The 17,382-nt window shown below is 51.3% G+C and overlaps 1 protein-coding gene across 1 annotated transcript in view; it reads left to right on the plus strand.

Moving 5' to 3' along the window:
* Positions 1–592: 592 nt before the first annotated feature.
* The window catches only part of DUSP11 (dual specificity phosphatase 11), a gene marked incomplete at its 3' end in the record, with an annotated part of 82,621 nt that continues 65,831 nt past the window's right edge, over positions 593–17,382 (plus strand). Inside the window, exons 1-5 of the mRNA XM_082253450.1 lie at positions 593–726; positions 3,035–3,110; positions 3,229–3,360; positions 8,276–8,399; positions 16,439–16,499. Of these exons, the coding sequence (XP_082109576.1) occupies positions 617–726; positions 3,035–3,110; positions 3,229–3,360; positions 8,276–8,399; positions 16,439–16,499 (503 nt within the window). The 5' untranslated portion in view covers positions 593–616. The remainder of the gene's footprint in view (positions 727–3,034; positions 3,111–3,228; positions 3,361–8,275; positions 8,400–16,438; positions 16,500–17,382) is intronic.

Below are 17,382 nucleotides of genomic sequence, written 5' to 3' on the forward strand. Positions count from 1 at the left end.
TCCTCACAGGCAAAGTAACGTAGGGCTACGTCACTAGCTTGTGAGGCTCTGGGGAGCGAGACCGCGCAATTGTCCGTTAAAGTCACGCAGTGCCGAATCGCAAAATACCCCCTGGTCGGAATGGGGGTAAAATCTTCCGGGGCTTAAGTGGTTAATCTGACCCTGCAGACGTTTGGAGCGATTATCTTCATGGAAGAGTTTGGTCTCCATATCAGAACATTATATGGAAGTATACGATCCGTATACCATACACCGCGGGGAAGACGTCTATCTCCGTTCATGAAATCACCTCACACCTCCATCATTACTGTGACCGATTCTGTGACATTCTTGACGCGTTTCAGGATGAGTTTCCATGGTGAATCTCTATGGACAGATCTGATTGGAGGGATTGAGGTTCTGTGATTACAGTACAGGACTCCATTGGAGAGATAACAAATCTGTCCTCACATCACAATATGGATTCCTCTACAATCTTCTCTCAGCGCCTCAGCCACAATACTTCATTTTCCCTCTCTTGCCCATAACCAATATGGCGCCCGTAGCGCCCGTCCCGTGACGTCATGGCTGTGCGCCCCGGAAGTGACGTGTCACGCTCAGGAATGGTACTCGTGTGATGTTGGGTGTGTTTGCCGGCTTCTGGCTTCGCTTCTCCCGGATTTCTCTCACCGCCCGCCGCCCTCTCCACCCGACCCCCGCCACCATGAAGAACCATCTACCGGACCGGTGAGGGCAGCCACACGGGGAGGGTATGGGCTTTATCCCGAGGACTTGTGTGGTGGGGGGGAGGGAGCTCATATGACGTCAAACAGGGGGTGCCCTACATGAGTATTTAGAGGAGGTATTACCCCCCCCCCCTTGTTGGCGTCTGTGGGGGGGTGGCGCCCCCCTTGTTGGCGTCTGTGGGGGAATGGCGCCCCCCTTGTTGGCGTCTGTGAGGGGGGAATGGCGCCCCCCTTGTTGGCGTCTGTGGGGGGGAATGGCGCCCCCCTTGTTGGCGTCTGTGAGGGGGGAATGGCGCCCCCCTTGTTGGCGTCTGTGGGGGGGAATGGCGCCCCCTTGTTGGCGTCTGTGGGGGGGAATGGCGCCCCCTTGTTGGCGTCTGTGGGGGGGAATGGCGCCCCCTTGTTGGCGTCTGTGGGGGGGAATGGCGCCCCCTTGTTGGTGTCTGTGGGGGGGAATGGCGCCCCCTTGTTGGCGTCTGTGGGGGGGTGGCGCCCCCTTGTTGGCGTCTGTGGGGGGGAATGGCGCCCCCTTGTTGGCGTCTGTGGGGGGGGAATGGCGCCCCCTTGTTGGCGTCTGTGGGGGGGGAATGGCGCCCCCCTTGTTGGCGTCTGTGAGGGGGGAATGGCGCCCCCCTTGTTGGCGTCTGTGGGGGGGAATGGCGCCCCCTTGTTGGCGTCTGTGGGGGGGAATGGCGCCCCCTTGTTGGCGTCTGTGGGGGGGTGGCGCCCCCTTGTTGGCGTCTGTGGGGGGGAATGGCGCCCCCTTGTTGGCGTCTGTGGGGGGGAATGGCGCCCCCTTGTTGGTGTCTGTGGGGGGGAATGGCGCCCCCTTGTTGGCGTCTGTGGGGGGGTGGCGCCCCCTTGTTGGCGTCTGTGGGGGGGGAATGGCGCCCCCTTGTTGGCGTCTGTGGGGGGGGAATGGCGCCCCCCTTGTTGGCGTCTGTGAGGGGGGAATGGCGCCCCCCTTGTTGGCGTCTGTGGGGGGGAATGGCGCCCCCTTGTTGGCGTCTGTGGGGGGGAATGGCGCCCCCTTGTTGGCGTCTGTGGGGGGGTGGCGCCCCCTTGTTGGCGTCTGTGGGGGGGAATGGCGCCCCCTTGTTGGCGTCTGTGGGGGGGAATGGCGCCCCCTTGTTGGCGTCTGTGGGGGGGTGGCGCCCCCTTGTTGGCGTCTGTGGGGGGGAATGGCGCCCCCTTGTTGGCGTCTGTGGGGGGGGAATGGCGCCCCCCTTGTTGGCGTCTGTGGGGGGGGAATGGCGCCCCCCTTGTTGGCGTCTGTGGGGGGGGAATGGCGCCCCCCTTGTTGGCGTCTGTGGGGGGGAATGGCGCCCCCCTTGTTGGCGTCTGTGGGGGGGAATGGCGCCCCCCTTGTTGGCGTCTGTGGGGGAGAATGGCGCCCCCCTTGTTGGCGTCTGTGGGGGGGGGGGGAATGGCGCCCCCTTGTTGGCGTCTGTGGGGGGGAATGGCGCCCCCTTGTTGGCGTCTGTGGGGGGGAATGGCGCCCCCCCTTGTTGGCGTCTGTGGGGGGGGTGGCGCCCCCTTGTTGGCGTCTGTGGGGGGGGAATGGCGCCCCCTTGTTGGCGTCTGTGGGGGGGAATGGCGCCCCCTTGTTGGCGTCTGTGGGGGGGAATGGCGCCCCCCTTGTTGGCGTCTGTGGGGGGAATGGCGCCCCCTTGTTGGCGTCTGTGAGGGGGGAATGGCACCCCCTTGTTGGCGTCTGTGGGGGGGGGAATGGCGCCCCCCTTGTTGGCGTCTGTGGGGGGGGGAATGGCGCCCCCCTTGTTGGCGTCTGTGGGGGGGGGAATGGCGCCCCCCTTGTTGGCGTCTGTGGGGGGGGGAATGGCGCCCCCCTTGTTGGCGTCTGTGGGGGGGGGAATGGCGCCCCCCTTGTTGGCGTCTGTGGGGGGGAATGGCGCCCCCCTTGTTGGCGTCTGTGGGGGGGTGGCGCCCCCTTGTTGGCGTCTGTGGGGGGGAATGGCGCCCCCCTTGTTGGCGTCTGTGGGGGGGTGGCGCCCCCCTTGTTGGCGTCTGTGGGGGGGTGGCGCCCCCCTTGTTGGCGTCTGTGGGGGGGTGGCGCCCCCCTTGTTGGCGTCTGTGGGGGGAATGGCGCCCCCCTGTTGGCGTCTGTGGGGGGGGAATGGCGCCCCCCTTGTTGGCAGAGTAGTGTCTTGTATCAGTGGGAGGAGTTAGGGGCGGTGAAAAGAAGAAATGGGCCGCAATTTGGAGACTCCTCCCACTATAATCTCTTCATTGTGACTTGGTAAGAAATTTCAGCCCCTCCCCCTGAATGTATTTCCCTCCTCCCCCTATAGGTGGACGGAGTACAGTGCGGTGGGCCGGCGAATTCCCGGAACTCGCTTCATTACCTTCAAAGTTCCCTTACAAAAGGTAAGACTGGAAGGCCGCCTTCCACCTGGACCTGACCCTGACTTCTCCATGACACTCTACCTGGAAGGCCGCCTTCCACCTGGACTTGTAATGTTTGATTCTTCCTTCCTCCTTCCAGGTATTTGATTCCAGGCTGGCGCCTTCCCAGAGATTCTCCCCCTCCACCCTCATCAGTGAGATAGAGAAACAGAATGAGGAGCTGGGATTGGTTGTGGATCTGACGTGTACAGAGCGCTACTACACCCCCCAGGTACTACTACTACACCCCCCAGGTACTACTACTACACCCCCCAGGTACTACTACTACACCCCCCCAGGTACTACTACTACACCCCCCCAGGTACTCCTACTACACCCCACAGCTACTACTACTACTACACCCCCCAGGTACTACTACTACACCCCACAGGTACTACTACTACACCCCCCAGGTACTACTACTACACCCCCCAGGTACTACTACTACACCCCCCAGGTACTACTACTACACCCCCCAGGTACTACTACTACACCCCCCAGGTACTACTACTACACCCCCCAGGTACTACTACTACTACACCCCACAGGTACTACTACTACTACACCCCACAGGTACTACTACTACTACACCCCACAGGTACTACTACTACTACACCCCACAGGTACTACTACTACACCCCACAGGTACTACTACTACACCCCACAGGTACTACTACTACACCCCCCAGGTACTACTACTACTACACCCCCCAGGTACTACTACTACACCCCCCAGGTACTACTACTACACCCCCCAGGTACTACTACTACTACACCCCACAGGTACTACTACTACACCCCCCAGGTACTACTACTACACCCCCCAGGTACTACTACTACTACACCCCAGGTACTACTACTACTACACCCCAGGTACTACTACTACACCCCACAGGTACTACTACTACACCCCACAGGTACTACTACTACACCCCACAGGTACTACTACTACACCCCACAGGTACTACTACTACTACACCCCCCAGGTACTACTACTACTACACCCCCCAGGTACTACTACTACACCCCCCAGGTACTACTACTACTACACCCCCCAGGTACTACTACTACACCCCCCAGGTACTACTACTACTACACCCCACAGGTACTACTACTACTACACCCCACAGGTACTACTACTACTACACCCCACAGGTACTACTACTACTACACCCCACAGGTACTACTACTACACCCCACAGGTACTACTACTACACCCCACAGGTACTACTACTACTACACCCCACAGGTACTACTACTACTACACCCCCCAGGTACTACTACTACTACACCCCCCAGGTACTACTACTACACCCCCCAGGTACTACTACTACACCCCACAGGTACTACTACTACTACACCCCACAGGTACTACTACTACACCCCCCAGGTACTACTACTACACCCCCCAGGTACTACTACTACTACACCCCAGGTACTACTACTACTACACCCCAGGTACTACTACTACACCCCACAGGTACTACTACACCCTAGGGCTGGGTGATTTTGCCTAAAAAAAAAAAAATCTTCGATTTTTAAAGAAAAATTTGAGTTTGGATTTTCCCAATGACTGCAGACATCGGAGGGTCAAAAGTGGGCGTCCCGTGGCGGACGGGTGGGCGTCCCGTGGCGGACGGGTGGGCGTCCCGTGGCGGACGGGTGGGCGTCCCGTGGCGGACGGGTGGGCGTCCCGTGGCGGACGGGTGGGCGTCCCGTGGCGGACGGGTGGGCGTCCCGTGGCGGACGGGTGGGCGTCCCGTGGCGGACGGGTGGGCGTCCCGTGGCGGACGGGTGGGCGTCCCGTGGCGGACGGGTGGGCGTCCCGTGGCAGACATGTAGCCTGTGGCGGACGGGCGTCCCGTGGCGGACGGGTGGGCGTCCTGTGGCAGACATGTTGCCTGTGGCGGACGGGCGTCCCGTGGCGGACGGGTGGGCGTCCCGTGGCAGACATGTTGCCTGTGGCAGACGGGCGTCCCGTGGCGGACGGGTGGGCGTCCCGTGGCGGACGGGTGGGCGTCCCGTGGCGGACGGGTGGGCGTCCCGTGGCGGACATGTAGCCTGTGGCGGACGGGCGTCCCGTGGCGGACGGGTGGGCGTCCTGTGGCAGACATGTTGCCTGTGGCGGACGGGCAGCCTGTGGCAGACGGGCGGCCTGCTGAAAGAGTGAAGAAATGTAAACTTTTATCTATAACAATAAAACACGCGCTTCTTACATCTCTGAAACATTCTGCATGCTCATTCTAAACATTCTTTGCAAGAAAGATGAGCCTGTCCACAACTATCCCCCCACCCACACTAAATACCCTCTCTGAGGGGCACTGAGGGGCAGTAGTGGCTGGAATAGAAAGAGATTTTTTAGCCTTGGAAAGTTGCGCTGATGCAGCTTCCACCATTCTAGAGGATCTGTGTCTGGAATAAGGAAGTCTCCGTTTTCTCAGATTGTGGGTGTGGCTTGGTCTGTGGGGCCACCCAGAGTCATTTTCTTTTTTGGTGTTCTTCTCTTGGACAGCGTCCTCTGTGGTAAAGTTGCAGAGATCTCAGACACCGCTCTTTTTTTGACAACTTCCAGTTTTCTAGCATCAATGTAGGTTGTACGGAACCTCGGGTCTAAAAGTGTGGCCATGTCCAAAAATTCCTCTTTCTCCAAATCAGAGTATTTACTTTGGAGGTAACGCATGATGTCAGCTCCAAATCTTCCTCCTCTGGCAGGAGGAGACTTGTTTTAACCAAATGCAGCCCTGGTTTGATGCATGACACACTGACATAGGATTCCCCTGACATCAGTGAAGTCCTGGAGAGGTTTCACTGCTTTGTTGGTGTCTTCCAATACTTCCAATCTTGCCACGTGGGAACAAGATGACGCGTTTTCTTGTCCCAGGACACGAGTTATTGCCTTCTTTTGCTCAATCATCCTTTGACGAGACCCCAAACGTGTTGGGGATTCTGAGATGAAAAGATGCTGGGGAAGTCCAAGCTCAGCCTGCAACTCCGTCACGTCTCTCCTTTTTTTCCAGCTGTAGGAAAAGGCTGATGCAGCTTTTTTGCAGACCCCTATGGCCCGATCGATCCTTGGATCCTTTACACCATTCTCTGTAATAAATGTGAAAAGATATTTAGTATAAATTATGAGCAAACAGTACTTTACAATGTGCAAGTATTGTGCACCTATTTATTCTTACACCAACTCTTACCTATAGCATTGTGGAGTCTGTGGCCAAAACACTGCAAGCTGGGCCAGTTGTTGTCTTTAAGGGCTTTTATGATGTTGGTGCCACTATCAGTTGTCATGCAGACGAGTCCCCAGGAGCTGAGAGCCATGGGCAATTATGTCACCAGTGTGGTTGTCGGGGAAATACGCTGTCTGAAGGCAGATGCTGCGCAGAGTCCAACTAGTGAAGATTTGGCTGCATCGTCCGGCTGGACCACAGGAAAACTGCATCTCCTCCATCTCACTGCGGATCTTTTCCCGAGTTGTATTGTACAGGTGAGGCAGCGCTACTTCGGTGAAATACTTGCGACTGGGGACAACGTACCTCGCATCTAATACTTTCATCATGTGATTAAAGCCTCGCTTTTCAACAGAATAAATTGGCAGCATGTCTGTGGCAATATAAAACGTGATCGCCTCTGTAATCGCTTTCCATCGCGCTCCGTTCTTCTCATAAGGCACACAGTTTGTAAAGGTGTCAGGAAGTGTAGTTTGCTTTTTAGGAGCAATAGTAGCCTTAGTAGGTGTGCTAGAGGAGCTATTTTCACTACAGAGCCGGCTGCACTTCTCCCATTCTTCGATGTTTATTCCTCAGGTGCTGGAAAAGATTTGTTGTACTGCTGCTTCCAGTAGCAACAGCCTTGAAACCTATTTTGCAGCAAGGCTTCGTCTGTGTATTGTCCGCTGCATCAAAACCAAACCAGTTCCAAATGACAGAATTTCCTGTGCCTTTCTTTGCTGGTGCTAGTAGTACTACACGCTGCCATGTTGTTAATTTTTTGACTGTGTTGTTCTTTTAATAGACTACTAGACATTAGAGAGTAAAAGAAGACGCGGGGAGGGAGGAGAGCTCACTGTGTTGAGGAAGGAGAAGCGCTGTAGATGTGTCTGACGGACCACCGCCGCGCCTGGATGTTGTGACGTCAGCTGGGGGCGGTGCGTCTATACAGGGGCTGCGCTGTGATAGGTACAGTCCAGAGAACGAGTCCACAGTAACCGGCCACCTTTTTTAGTTTGACTTTGAAACTATTTTTATTTTTTTCAAAAATTTGAGTTTTTTTCTACAATAGTTTTTTCTGCCTTGTGCAGCCAGCCCCCGCTTAACTACACACACCCCCGGGCCTGGGCTCCAGCCATCCGCACAGGAACTGAACTCCCCAGTAACGTTTCGTTTCGTTTGAAACGTTTTTTTGTTTTTTTTTATACTCGAGTTTTTTTGTACAATACTTTTTTCTCCCTTGTGCAGCCACCGAACTCCCCACCGCCGCGCCTGGATGTGACGTCAGCTGCGGGGCGGGCGGTGCGTCTGTACAGGCCAGGGCTGCGGCGCGCTGTGATAGGTACAGTCTCCCCGGCCTGGATGTGACGTCAGCTGCCGAGAGAGGAAGCGGGCGGTGCGCCTGTACAGACGCACCGCCTGCCCCGCAGCTGACATCACATCCAGGCGCGGCGGTGGGGAGTTCGGTGGCTGCACAAGGGAGAAAAAAGTATTGTACAAAAAACTCGAGTTTACAAAAAAAAACGTTTCAAACTAAAAAATCGATTAAATCGATTTATCGCCCAGCCCTACTACACCCCACACGTACTACTACACCCCACACGTACTACTACACCCCACACGTACTACTACACCCCACAGGTACTACTACATCTCACAGGTAGGTGTACTCAGAGAACCCCTGGACTGAGAGGACAGGTAAGTGTATCCAGAGAACATAATCTATATATAGATATTATACACGTGTGACATTATATAGAGATAGATATATAGATTATATATTTGTGGTCTCCCCTCCAGTGACCCCAGAATAGGAAATTTTCAGTGTAGAGAACAACAAGCTTAGAGGTTCTGTCCTCCTCCCCCTCCCCCTTATATATATATTCTATCTCTCTGCATATTGGGTTTCTTACAATGGATGTGGATTTCTCTTTCTAGGAGTTTCCTGCTTCAGTAAATTATGCAAAAATCTTCACAGCGGGGAAGAAAGTTCCTTCTGATGGCGTCATCAGCCAGTTTAATAGCATTGTAAAGCAGTTCCTGAGTGAGAACTCCGACAACGGTAAGTTCTTTTCCTTCATGTATCCAGCCATGCAGTGTGACCCCTCCCCCCCCCCCCCCCCCCAGTTCAACATCCCACAGCATGATGCTGCCACCACCATGTTTCACAGTGGGGATGGTGTTCTCTGGGTGATGTTGGGTTTGCGTCAGACATAGCGTTTTCTTTGATGGCCGAAAAGTTACATTTTAGTCTCATCAGACCAGAGCACCTTCCTCCATACGTTTCGGGAGTCTCCCACCTTCCGCCATACGTTTCGGAAGTCTCCCACCTTCCTCCATACGTTTCGGGAGTCTCCCACCTTCCTCCATACGTTTCGGGAGTCTCCCACCTTCCTCCATACGTTTCGGGAGTCTCCCACCTTCCTCCATACGTTTCGGGAGTCTCCCACCTTCCTCCAGGGTTACCTCAGGTCTCTGTGCCGCCTCTGATGCCCTCCTTGCCCCCTCCGTGTGTTTTGGTGAGCGGCTGTCTCTTGGCAGGTTTGCAGTTGTGCCATGTTCTTTCCATTTGGTTATGATAGATTTGATGGTTCTCCTGGGGATCATTAGAGACCGAACCCCGACTTCTACTTCTCACCAACATTGTCCCTTACTTGTATGAAGAGTTCCTTGGTCTTCATGGCGGCGTATGGTTAGTGGTGCCTCATGGCGGCGTATGGTTAGTGGTGCCTCATGGCGGCGTATGGTTAGTGGTGCCTCATGGCGGCGTATGGTTAGTGGTGCCTCATGGCGGCGTATGGTTAGTGGTGCCTCATGGCGGCGTATGGTTAGTGGTGCCTCATGGCGGCGTATGGTTAGCGGTGCCTCATGGCGGCGTATGGTTAGCGGTGCCTCATGGCGGCGTATGGTTAGCGGTGCCTCATGGCGGCGTATGGTTAGCGGTGCCTCATGGCGGCGTATGGTTAGCGGTGCCTCATGGCGGCGTATGGTTAGCGGTGCCTCATGGCGGCGTATGGTTAGCGGTGCCTCATGGCGGCGTATGGTTAGCGGTGCCTCATGGCGGCGTATGGTTAGCGGTGCCTCATGGCGGCGTATGGTTAGCGGTGCCTCTTGCTTAGGTGTTGCAGCCTCTGGGGCCTGTCAGAAAAGCTGTGTCTATGTAATGACCGATCATGTGACACTTAGATTGCACACAGGGACATCATTTCATTATGGGAATCCTGAAGGTAATTGGTTACACCTGAGCTTTTTATTGGCTTCATAACAAAGGGGGTGAAAACATACGCACATGCCAATTTCCTCTTTTATATGTCTAATAGTTTTATATATATTTTTTTTTTTCTCATTTCACTTCACCAACTTAGATAATTGTCTTCTGATCATCACATAAAATTCAGATTACCAAAACATTCAACTTAAGGCTTTAATGTAACAAAATTGGTAAAAAGTCAAGGGGGGTGAATACTTTTGCAAAGGACAGACCCTTTTATGGTGGTCAGCAGTCACTATATAACCGTAACGACAACCACTGGGGGGGGGGATGTGCGGACCAATCAGGAATAAATCATTGTCCACTCCTACAACCCTGAGAGGGGGTATAAGAGGGGTGTGAGAGGGGGTATAAGAGGGGTGTGAGAGGGGGTGTGAGAGGGGTATAAGAGGGGTGTGAGAGGGGGTATAAGAGGGGTGTGAGAGGGGGTATAAGAGGGGTGTAAGAGGGGTATATACAAATGCCAGGAGCCTAGCTAATAAAATGGATGAGTTGGAAATGTTAGTACATGAGGAAGACATAGACCTTGTGGAAATAACAGAGACTTGGTTCGACCCCTCACATGACTGGCTAGCCAATATCCAAGGGTATTCGGTGTACCGGAAGGAAAGAGGGGGAGGGGCATGTCTCTATGTCATGGATAATGTAAGGGTGATAGAGAGGAGTGACATTACGGATGGGATGAGTATGGAGTTAGAATCTGTGTGGGTTGAACTCCATAGGGAAGGAGAAAAGGGAAAAGTAGTTGTGGGGGTTTGCTATAGGCCACCTAACCAAGGGGAGGAGGTAGAGCTGGAATTTATATCACTGTTGGGTAAAGTGGCAAAATTGGGATCAGTCATCGTATTGGGGGACTTCAATTATCCCGACATTGACTGGGATGAGGGGACTACACACTCGCATAAGGCCCGGCTATTCACAGAAACCTTACAGGATAATTACATGTCACAGTTGGTGGATTCCCCTACCAGAGAAAACGCAGTCCTGGATCTATTGATCACTAATGACCCAGACCTAATCTCGGAGGTAGGAGTCCAGGACAATCTGGGCTCTAGCGATCACAGGATGATCACATTTAGTATAAATAACAATATAACAAGGCAAGTGGGGAACATAAGAACCCTAAACTTCAGAAGGGCAAACTTTCCAAAATTGTACTCATTGATGGAAAGGGTAAACTGGGACCAAACCCTGGGATCCCTGACCACAGAGGAAAAATGGGAATGCTTTAGGAACATATTAGGCAAAGGCATCTTGCAGTGCATTCCTATGGGAAATAAATTTAGAAGAGACGAAGCCAAACCTGGCTGGCTAAACCGTAATATAAAAAAACATGATAGAAAAAAAAAATGGCTTTTAAGAAATATAAATCAGAGGACACAGTATCGGCTTTCCACCAATACAAGAAATCTAATAAGAAATGTAAAAACTAAATCAAGAAGGCTAAAATCAACTTTGAGAGACAAATAGCAGAGGAAAGTAAAAAAAAAAACCTAAGAAATTCTTTAAATCTATCAACAACAAAAAACTAGGGCAGAGCATATTGCACACACTGACCATGACTGTATGGGGTACACTGACCATGACTGTATGGGGTACACTGACCATGACTGTATGGGGGTACACTGACCATGACTGTATGGGGTACACTGACCATGACTGTATGGGGTACACTGACCATGACTGTATGGGGTACACTGACCATGACTGTATGGAGTACACTGACCATGACTGTATGGGGTACACTGACCATGACTGTATGGGGGTACACTGACCATGACTGTATGGGGGTACACTGACCATGACTGTATGGGGTACACTGACCATGACTGTATGGGGGTACACTGACCATGACTGTATGGGGTACACTGACCATGACTGTATGGGGGTACACTGACCATGACTGTATGGGGGTACACTGACCATGACTGTATGGGGGTACACTGACCATGACTGTATGGGGTACACTGACCATGACTGTATGGGGTACACTGACCATGACTGTATGGAGTACACTGACCATGACTGTATGGAGTACACTGACCATGACTGTATGGGGTACACTGACCATGACTGTATGGGGGTACACTGACCATGACTGTATGGGGTACACTGACCATGACTGTATGGGGTACACTGACCATGACTGTATGGGGTACACTGACCATGACTGTATGGGGTACACTGACCATGACTGTATGGGGTACACTGACCATGACTGTATGGGGTACACTGACCATGACTGTATGGGGTACACTGACCATGACTGTATGGGGGTACACTGACCATGACTGTATGGGGTACACTGACCATGACTGTATGGGGTACACTGACCATGACTGTATGGGGGTACACTGACCATGACTGTATGGGGGTACACTGACCATGACTGTATGGGGGTACACTGACCATGACTGTATGGGGTACACTGACCATGACTGTATGGGGTACACTGACCATGACTGTATGGGGTACACTGACCATGACTGTATGGGGTACACTGACCATGACTGTATGGGGGTACACTGACCATGACTGTATGGGGTACACTGACCATGACTGTATGGGGTACACTGACCATGACTGTATGGGGTACACTGACCATGACTGTATGGGGTACACTGACTATGACTGTATGGGGTACACTGACTATGACTGTATAAAATTACCGTGTAATATAGGCCCTTACCCCTGTGAGGGATTTACAAAAACAAAATGACAGAAAAAGATGGGGCTTTGCGGGCCAGTGGGAGTAGAAGGATCAGACAGAGAACCGTTTATAAAACCAAAATTACATTTTATTTGTATAAAGAACAATAAAACTAAGCATGGACTACCATGCATATGTGATAACAGAGGACTGACATAACATACAATGATAAAATCAAACAATTAACGTCACTACTTATAGAGAAACATATCCCCAAAAGGGGTTGTAACCAAAATCTGTATGAGGTGGAAATTGGGTCTCAAGCTGGATTCGGTCACGGTAGGTCCCCAGCAAGCCGACGCGTTTCGCTCAAGGCTTCCTCAGGGCCTGAGAGACCATAACAGACCGATGTTTTCCTTCTTGATAGTGACTTGTGCTAGGCGACAAAGCTGTAGCGATACTAATGCTGCTTGGAGCTATATTGCTTCGGTATTTATCATAACAGACATCAAAAATGTATTTCTTGCATAGGATCCAATGTATTACGTCCCAGATTGTTTTGCCAGGGGCAAGGCTTTTTTGGCTATCCCCCCTATATGAACTTTTTGGGGTGGGTCCCAACTTCCAAGGTGAAGGTCCTCTCCTTGATATATTCGCCCTTATATATATATTCACTCCTAGATATAATAGATCTAGTATTGTGTTATATGGCTTGAATAGGATAGGCAGCACCTTTCTTTCTGTAGTTCAAAGATATAGTGTATATTTCCCCAGTTTCAGGGTCCTTGATGGCAACACAACTGACCTTTCCTCAGTCTAAGGTAGACTCCAGGCAGGAAAGGGAGACATGCATACAATTTCAGCTATATGGACAATATGGTCCTGGGCTGTATAAGCCCTCTATGTCTGGTTCACTTAGCAGCCTGCCTGTATGGGGTACACTGACCATGGCTGTATGGGGTACACTGACCATGGCTGTATGGGGTACACTGACCATGACTGTATGGGGTACACTGACCATGACTGTATGGGGTACACTGACCATGACTGTATGGGGGTACACTGACCATGGCTGTATGGGGGTACACTGACCATGGCTGTATGGGGGTACACTGACCATGGCTGTATGGGGGTACACTGACCATGACTGTATGGGGGTACACTGACCATGACTGTATGGCGTACACTGACCATGGCTGTATGGTTAGTAGTAATACACAGGACTTGCCGCTATGGCTAACAGAGGGTGAAATCAGGGAAAGGCTGGATAAACTTAACACAAACAAATCACCAGGCCCGGATGGCGTACATCCGAGAGTACTCAAAGAACTCAGTAAGGTTTTACAGTCAGGTCTATAAATTTTGGGACATTGACACAATTCTAATCTTTTTGGCTCTATACACCACCACAATGGATTTGAAATGAAACAAACAAGATGTGCTTTACCTGCAGACTTTCAGCTTTAATTTGAGGGAATTTACATCCAAATCAGGTGAAAGGTGTAGGAATTTAAACAGTTTGTATTTGTGCCTCACACTTTTTAAGGGACCAAAAGTAATGGGACAATTGGCTGCTCAGCTGTTCCATGGCCAGGTGTGTGTTATTCCTTCATTATCCCATTTACAAGGAGCAGATAAAAGGTCCAAAGCTCATTTCAAGTGTGCTATTTGCATTTGGAATCTGTTGCTGTCAACTCTCAATATGAGATCCAAAAAGCTGTCACTATCAGTGAAACAAGCCATCATTAGGCTGAAAAAAACAAACCAACCCATCAGAGAGATGGCAACAACATTAGGTGTGGCCAAATCAACTGTTTGGAACATCCTTAAAAAGAAAGAACGCACCGGTGAGCTCAGCAACACCAAAAGACCCGGAAGACCATGGAAAACAACTGTGGTTGATGACTGAGGAATTCTTTCCCTGGTGAAGAAAACACCCTTCACAACAGTTGACCAGATCAAGAACACTCTCCAGGAGGTAGGTGTATGTGTGCCAGATCAGGAACACTCTCCAGGAGGTAGGTGTATGTGTGTCAGGTCAGGAACACTCTCCAGGAGGTAGGTGTGTGTGTGTCAGGTCAGGAACACTCTCCAGGAGGTAGGTGTATGTGTGTCAGGTCAGGAACACTCTCCAGGAGGTAGGTGTATGTGTGTCAGATCAAGAACACTCTCCAGGAGGGAGGTGTATGTGTGTCAGGTCAGGAACACTCTCCAGGAGGTAGGTGTATGTGTGGCAGGTCAGGAACACTCTCCAGGAGGTAGGTGTATATGTGTCAGGTCAGGAACACTCTCCAGGAGGTAGGTGTATGTGTGTCAGATCAGGAACACTCTCCAGGAGGTAGGTGTATGTGTGGCAGGTCAGGAACACTCTCCAGGAGGTAGGTGTGTATGTGTTTTAAAGTCAACAATCAAGAGAAGACTTCACCAGAGTGATTACAGAGGGTTCACCACAAGATGTAAACCATTGGTGAGCCTCAAAAACAGGAAGGTCAGATTAGTTTGCCAAACATCATCTAAAAAAGCCTTCACAGTTCTGGAACATCCTATGGACAGATGAGACCAAGATCAACTTATAGCAGAGTGATGGGAAGAGAAGAGTATGGAGAAGGAAAGGAACTGCTCATGATCCAAAGCATACCACCTCATCAGTGAAGCATGGTGGTGGTAGTGTCATGGCGTGGGCATGTATGGCTGCCAATGGAACTGGTTCTCTTGTATTTATTGATGATGTGACTGCTGACAGAAGCAGCAGGATGAATTCTGAAGTGTTTCGGGGAATATTATCTTCTCATATTCAGCCAAATGCTTCAGAACTCATTGGACGGCGCTTCACAGTGCAGATGGACAATGACCCGAAGCATACTGCGAAAGCAACCAAAGCGTTTTCTAAGGGAAAGAAGTGGAATGTTATGCAATGGCCAAGTCAATCACCTGACCTGAATCCGATTGAGCATGCATTTCACTTGCCGAAGACAAAACTGAAGGGAAAATGCCCCAAGAACAAGCAGGAACTGAAGACAGTTGCAGTAGAGGCCTGGCAGAGCATCACCAGGGATGAAACCCAGCGTCTGGTGATGTCTATGCGTTCCAGACTTCAGGCTGTAATTGACTGCAAAGGATTTGCAACCAAGTATTAAAAAGTGAAAGTTTGATTTATGATTGTTAATCTGTCCCATTACTTTTGGTCCCTTAAAAAGTGGGAGGCACAAATACAAACTGTTGTAATTCCTACACCGTTCACCTGATTTGGATGTAAATTCCCTCAAATTAAAGCTGAAAGTCTGCAGGTAAAGCACATCTTGTTTGTTACATTTCAAATCCATTGTGGTGGTGTATAGAGCCAAAAAGATTAGAATTGTGTCCATGTCCCAATATTTATGGACCTGACTGTATCTAAACCACTGTTCCTGATCTTTGCAGATAGTATTTTGACAGGAACTGTACCAGGTGACTGGAGGAAAGCTAATGTAACACCAATATTCAAAAAAGGGCAGAGATCTCTCCCGGGCAATTATAAGCCTGTCAGCCTGACATCAATAGTATGTAAACTTCTGGAAGGGATGATAAGGGGAACTATATTCAACAATTTGCTAAAGTCAACAGTATCATAAGCAGTGATCAGCACGGGTTTACAAAAGGACTTTCTTGTCAAACCAATCTGTTAACATTCTACGAGGAGGTGAGCTAAAAAGAGGGGGAGACCAGTGGATGTGGTGTATCTGGATTTTGCCAAGGCATTGGATACAGTCCCCCACAAACTCTTAATTTACAAACTAAGGTCTGCAGGCATAGATCACAAGACTGGTCTGGGGTGTAAGTGGGGTCCTCCAAGGCTTAGTCCTGGGACCAATTTATTCATAAATAGCATTGAGGACGGGGTCAGTAGCTCAATCTCAGTTTTTGCAGATGACACAAAATTAAAGCGGTAGTATACTCTGATGAATAAAAAAAAAAAAAACCCTGCAAGACAAAGGCATAATGAGCTAGTATGCATCGCTCTTTGTGTAGTTGGGGGGTAAATCGCCCGGTAATGGTGGGTGACTATTCTGCCATTGGAGGCTGGATTTGGGGTGTCCTCCATGCAGGACCCGTTATTGGTTGGATAATTTCTGTATGGTGGGGGTAGCGGAATGATAAAATGATTGCTTTCAGTCATAGATTTCCCATTCTTTCCCTGCAGATAAACTCGTCGGGGTGCATTGTACACACGGACTGAACAGGACCGGATATTTGGTTTGCAGGTAAGTGGGCTGTTTATGGTTCTAACCGGAACACAGATTGGACCATGTGGGTTGGGGGATTGGACTAGGATTGGACCATGATGGGGGATTGGACCATGATGGGGGATTGGACCATGATGGGGGATTGGACCATGGGGGGGGGGGAGAAATTGGACCATGATGGGGGAGATTGAAACATGTGGGGGGGGGGGTGGAAGATTGGACCATGTGGGGGAGATTGGACCATATTGGGGGGGGAAGGATTGGACTATGATGGGGGAGATTGAACCATGTTGGGGGTGGAAGGGATTGGACCATGTGTGGGGGATTGGACCATATTGGGGGGGGGAGGATTGGACCACGATGGGGGATTGGACCATGTAGGTGGGGGGAGATAGGACCATGATGGGGGATTGGACCATGGGGGGTTGAAGATTGGACCATGTGGGGGAGATTGGACCATATTGGGGGGGGGGGGGGGAGGATTGGACCATGATGGGGGAGATTGGACCACGTTGGGGGTGGAAGGGATTGGACCATGTGGGGGGGGTTAAACCATGCAGGGGAGGGGAGATTGGACCATGTGGGGGAGATTGGACCATATTGGGGGGGGGGGGAAGGATTGAACCATGATGGGGGAGATTGGACCATGTGGGGGGATTAAACCATGCGGGGGAGGGGAGATTGGACCATGTGGGGAAACATTGATATTAAGCAGTGACGAAGGGAATTAAGTGATGGGCGAGTCTCTCTCTTCCGGGGCTCATGGATGTTTTGTAGGTTCCGTGATGTTTTCTGGCCTTTCAGGCCAAGGCTGTGAGAGCAATGGCAGAGGTAGCTGGGAATGTTTCAAGGGGGAGGGGCAGGAGGTTTGGGAGAAGGTTCAGCACAGTGGTTTAGTGGT

Source organism: Pelophylax lessonae, assembly GCF_965119305.1.
Source record: "Pelophylax lessonae genome assembly, chromosome: 4".
Classification (NCBI taxonomy): domain Eukaryota; kingdom Metazoa; phylum Chordata; class Amphibia; order Anura; family Ranidae; genus Pelophylax; species Pelophylax lessonae.